Source organism: Phalaenopsis equestris, unplaced genomic scaffold (assembly GCF_001263595.1).
Source record: "Phalaenopsis equestris unplaced genomic scaffold, ASM126359v1 Scaffold000754, whole genome shotgun sequence".
Taxonomy (NCBI): Eukaryota; Viridiplantae; Streptophyta; class Magnoliopsida; order Asparagales; family Orchidaceae; genus Phalaenopsis; species Phalaenopsis equestris.
In genome coordinates, this window is record NW_018165194.1 from 189,065 (window position 1) to 194,873 (window position 5,809).

At 35.2% G+C, this 5,809-nt stretch overlaps 1 protein-coding gene across 1 annotated transcript in view; it reads right to left on the minus strand.

Moving 5' to 3' along the window:
• Nucleotides 1-2,366: 2,366 nt before the first annotated feature.
• Nucleotides 2,367-5,809, minus strand: part of LOC110030711 (FRIGIDA-like protein 4b) — a gene marked incomplete at its 3' end in the record, with an annotated part of 4,273 nt that continues 830 nt past the window's right edge. The window contains 3 exon segments of the mRNA XM_020733583.1: nt 2,367-2,931; nt 3,284-3,459; nt 5,670-5,808. Coding sequence (XP_020589242.1) covers nt 2,389-2,931; nt 3,284-3,459; nt 5,670-5,808 — 858 coding nt within the window.

A 5,809-nucleotide genomic window follows, 5' to 3' on the forward strand; every position in this document is an offset into this window, starting at 1 on the left:
TACACGATTCGCCAACACAACAAGTTCTTTCTCAACAATGTTTTTTTTCTCCCTTTCACCTTCTGGGCGGCAGTGCTCATTCGGCCTCCAAAAAGCAGCATGACGCAGATCTTTGTAGGGGAAATTGTCGGGGATTTGATGTGTTCTCCTATAAATTGCTCGGAAGCCAATTGTTTCAAGCAAAAGGGGTCATAAAGCAGATTACGAATGAGAAAGTCCAGTTATGTCTTATTTATACGAATCCAATGCGAAAGAATCAAAAAACTAAAATATGTAAATTAAAAAGTTTCAGTGTTGATCTACAAATATCTAAATGATCTAAAAGAGAAAAGTATGACAAAGGACGGCCCACCGATAGAAGACCATGACGCCCACTTGCTTGATAGAGTAAAGCTGTTTGAGCCAAGCTAGCAAAGCCAAAGTAGACTAAACCATGAGGAGAACAAAAGGAGAATCAAGTGATCTGAGTAGGAACCATTCGAACCGAAACGAGACAAAGAGGCATCCGAACCAACTATTATAGAGAAACCGACTCAATAAAATTGCCAACCCTCTCTTCGATAGAGTCAATCCAAGGAAAAATCTAAATCCAGAATATTATCAACCATCCGACAAACAGCTGGGAGGCTCCCCATTAAGAATCAATAATTAGCAATGCACCCAAGAGTCTTACAGTCATTTCGTATGACCTCCAAGCTACCTATACAATTTAGATAATTCGTTGTCTAATAGTCTAGGATCGCTTTTCTGACAAATAAGTTCTTTACCAAGAATAGAAGCCGCAAGATGGATTAGTCGACCTAACTGTCCCAGCAACTTTAGCTGACAAGAATATATTAGCATTTATACTCCATCCTCTTCAAAGAAGATAATTTTACTATGAATAAGACATGATTGACAACACATTATTATTCACACCTCTCTCGGTCTCTCTCTCCATATGTTATATGCTTTTGACGAAATTCACAAACACAAAAAATAACAGTAACTTAAAAAAAAAAAAACAACAACAACTTTTCATGGATATGTTTACAGCACCATAATGTTATAGATGTAAATATAAAATTTTATGTATTAAATATTTAAATACATAAAAATTGTGCAACTTGAATGTAAACCAACTAAAATTTAAATCATCTTCGTATTAATTAACAGTGCTGCATGTAAATTTCCCAAAAACAATTAAGGAAAAAGAAAAAAACATTTCCAAACGAAACATTTCCAAACGAAAAAAAAAAAAAAAACCCAAATTTTAATATAAATCCCCCTCATCTAAAATTTTCGATTTAATTCTGAATTTATCATGATTCCAGCAATGTTCTAACTATAATAAAATAAAAATAAGAATAATTAAAAGAAGCTCAATCAGATCTAAAGCAGGAAAGAAACAAGAAAGATTCGGAAGAGAAATCAACAACTACATCACAGCAGCCTTTTTTTTAGGGTTTAGGGCTCAATCAAAACTAAATTCCAATAATTAAGTAGTATAATTCAACTGGACACAAAAATTCATCATTTACATACAGCAAAGAACCGATGATAAACACTACCCAAGAAAAAATGTAATTTAAATTCGGTAATGTTTAAACCTCAATAATATTTTGGTGTCAGATCACAATGGTAGCTCAACGGGGAGAAGGTGACAAGAACAATGACATGCTGTGAAGTAATAAACAACAAAGTGTAAAATTTGTCAAAAAATTATGACATGTATCATTTAAAATTTGTCAAAAAAACAACAAAATCCTTCTGACAACCAAATTGCCCATAAAGAACTATTCCCGTGACTACAAAACAACTCCTGGGCATTAACATACATACCACTTAAATCCTATGTATTTACATATCTAGCAAACTTCAGCTTTTAGGTAGATTCCATTGCCACCTCATGCAAGAAAAGGCGTATTTCACTTTTTAAAAGTTGTATATGTTTCGTGATATGAAAGATTTGGGTGGTATAAACGTAGAAAAGTAAAATTTATGAGTTAGATATGTAGATACATATGAATTGGGTGGTATGTATGAAAATGCCACAAACATTTATATAACAGAAGCACAAAAACAATTGAAAAGAGAACAAAATACAAAATGCCAGTGCTAGCAGGGATGTTCATAATCATTCATCAGACAGCAAAATTAAACTTTAAAGAAAGAGAACACATAGGAAAAACTCCAGCAGACATTTTTACAAGCAAAAAAGGCAGGCATAATGCAAAGTTCAGTCTAAACATGAGGAACAAATTCAACTACTGATAAGCACACAAGCAAATCCTACCATTGTGATTACTAATTAGTCCCTAAAAATAAGCAGTATTGGTCATCAGGGTTACCTTCGTCATAAGTGCTTGGAAGCCAAGTCTCTCTCTCTCTCTCTCTCTCTCTCTCTCACTACCGATAATAAGCTTGCTGATACACCGGGGGGAGGCCATTGCCGTAAGCTCCCATTCCACCGCCATAACCAGCGAAGGTAGGATAGCTGATGGGAGGGGAAGGATAGGATGCAGTAATTGGAGCCGGAACCATCTCTTCAGCTGAGTAAACATAAGCATCTCTCATGGCTGGGGGGCTGTGACCTCCATAGAAACCATGGCCGGATGTCCTTTCATAAGGGTATGGAGAAAATGGAGGAGAAGAGTATGTCGTATGTGAGGGTGATCTCAAAAATGTGGGGGCAGCTGCAGGAAATGATGAAACATAGGCATTGTTTGTGAGACGGCCTGCTTTCGCTGGGGGCATTGGGCCGCCATTGTTGGCTCGTGTGCGCTTATTCGCAGGACCACCTGATGTTTTTCGCTTTTCAGCCTTTGCCTTTTCGAGATTTTCGAGCCTTTTCTGAAGGTTCTCGGGGGGAAAATCAGCTTCGAGTTTGTGCTCCTCGATACATTTCATGGCAGCTCGAATTGCCGATGGTTCCTTGCGGTTCATATTGTTCTACGATATATTTAAAACAAAAAATGTTCATGTAAAATTTTTATAGCAGCGATGTGCTATTGGAAAACATAGAAACTAATCTAATTAAGGCCATTTACATACATAGCACACAATTCCTATGAATTTAAATATATCATAGATAAACTTTCATATTTACACTCATAGCACAAAAATCTTTAATATCACATAAAAAATAGCACTACTATCACTTTTTAAAAGTGAAATACGCATTTTGTTTAAGGCATCAAAGTGCTTATTTATGTAAATATAAAATTTGAAGTGTGAGACATGTAAAACATAAGAATTCTGTGCTAGATATGTAAATTTCCATATAACTAATGTGCAAACATACTGTAGCTTGGCCAGAGTTGCTCCTCTCATCTGACATCAAAGCAGCTGCCTTCTTGGCATCTTTGAGGTAGGATTTCAGTAGGGGAACAGCGGGGTACTTGTGCTGAAGTCCAGATTCATAAGCAAAATTTATTGCATCTAGCTGTTGTCCCTTTAGAATTAACTCTTCTACTATGTCTGCAAATCAAAGCATAAAAGATATTCAGAAAAAGCATCTAAACAACCAAAGCAGTTTTTTTTTCTTACATAAGTGCGCTCTCACATATCCAGCAATGCCTTGCCCAGCAAAGACCATATTCAGATAAGTGCGATCAGCCTTGCGAGAAGGCCATCATGCCAGGGGTGTAGAAAAATGTGAATACTGTACTGAGTGTTTCACAAAACAAACCAAATAAAAAAAGATACGCAACACTAAAATCTTATTTATTGGCATATCTGACAACTAAACTGTCCTACTTACATGCATATCACTGAAATATTTAACATCACATCAAAAATACCACCACCGCTATCTTTTTAAAAGTGAAATGCACCTCTTCATGCAGAGGTTTATGACATTAAGGTGTTACAAGTGTAAATATCAAACTTCGGGTGTTGGATATGTAAATACATAAGCATTGTGTGGCATGCATGTAAATTTTCCATTTAAAATAATGCCAATGGTTTACCAGCTTACCATTCAGAAGTGACTGCAATCGAGTATGCCTTTACAATACTATGAAGTTCAAAAAGTAACATATATCACCTAAGTGCATCCATCATTCAACCTCAAATAATCAAGATGATATTTTTAGCTTTAAAACCAGATCGGGTGACCTAAAAATTCCGTATGATATCTTTTTTGGATATTGTTAACTTTAACAATAAATTTTAAGGAATCCGCTTATAGTTCAAAAGCAGAAAACTTATTGAGTCCAACATAATAACCATATGCTAAATATTATAGCAATTAAAGCTTTTCATGGAATATCAACTCTAGGATAAAAAAGTTAAATGAATTCAAGGGCTCTGATGAGACTTTAAAACTCGGTTTCCATTATGGTTTCATTAGCATTGAGAACTTTTATTTGGTTTTGTTTGATCTGCTGGATTTAATATTATTCCCCGTTGGCATTAGTCATTGGTTGAGGTAAAATAATACAAAAAAATGCATAAATTTACAGGAAAAAAAGATTATCTGATTAGGGCTTAAGTTATAATACACGTGAAAATTAATGCAAACATGCAGAAAAAATCTAATAAAACTCTTCTAACTACTCAAGGGTTTGAGTAAAGTATCATTAAAAACATTAATTTCAGATAAAAGTCTTCGATGTCAGCCAAAACTCTAAAGCAAAACAATACTAAAAAACAACAACTAGAACTGAGCTTCTTATTAATTTCAAATGAACCTGAAAATATGAATAGTTTTCAGATCCATTTTGAAATATTAATGTTAAAACATTGAAAGTGTAAACATGAATGCGGCGCATGCTTATCAATCACCTAGTAGAAAGACGGTTATGGTGATAAACTTCTTAGATGCAAATTTTCTTATGTGATCAATTACAAGTCTCAATTAGGATTCAAGAATTCTAATAAGCACTGGCCTAGAATATATAGAACATGTTCCACGATGAGTTTCAATTTCAGTGTTTGATACATAAAAACAACAGAACAAAAAATTTATGGCATACACTTCAATATGATTCAGTACTTGATAACGCCCAAGGAAAAAAAGCCCTGTCAAATGAGAAGCCATAAGAATTCAATTTGATCGGGTGTTTTTGTCAAGTCCATTTCATTGCTCGTAAGATGTACATTCATGCAGGTAATTAGTGGAGATGTAATATTTCAATCCTCGAGCTAACATATAAAACATATGTAACGAAGCTGAAGGACTCCCACACAATGTTAAAATATCTGCAGCAAAAATCAGGAAGAAATCATTCATATGACTAAGTTTCGTAACGGAAGTTTCCATGAAACTTGTTCCCAAGCACCTACAACCTACAACATGACCGCATGAGCTCAATTTCAAACCTCAAAGCACCATTTTCTTGCAAGAATGGTGAGCAATAAATCTCAAAGTGTGTGGCTCGACCCATGAACTTAAAGAAATAGCAGTCTCCAACCACTGGGAAATAGATCCTTTCAACAAAGATTCTATATCTACCACAGAGGTGGCTACATCAGAAATTATACATGACAATCTAACCTTAATTTATTACCTACATGCTATTCGTGACCCTTAAATCCCACAGCCATCTAGTTTTACTACATATAAATCACAGGGGTAAGAAAAATAAAGCATAGATCACCAATCCTCAACAGACCTGAACTATGAAGACTTAAAATAATTAAATTCAAATTTAAGCAAGAAATTAGCGGCAAAAATACTCTCATACCGCTCATCTTATCCTCCAGACCCAGTGCAATAGCAAGCTTGGGCATTTGCTTTCTCCAGGAAATGCTTACCACCAATTTCCTATAAAACTCCCTCTCCTCCTTAACTCCAATCCCAAACGTCACCAAGTGCTGCAGGAAT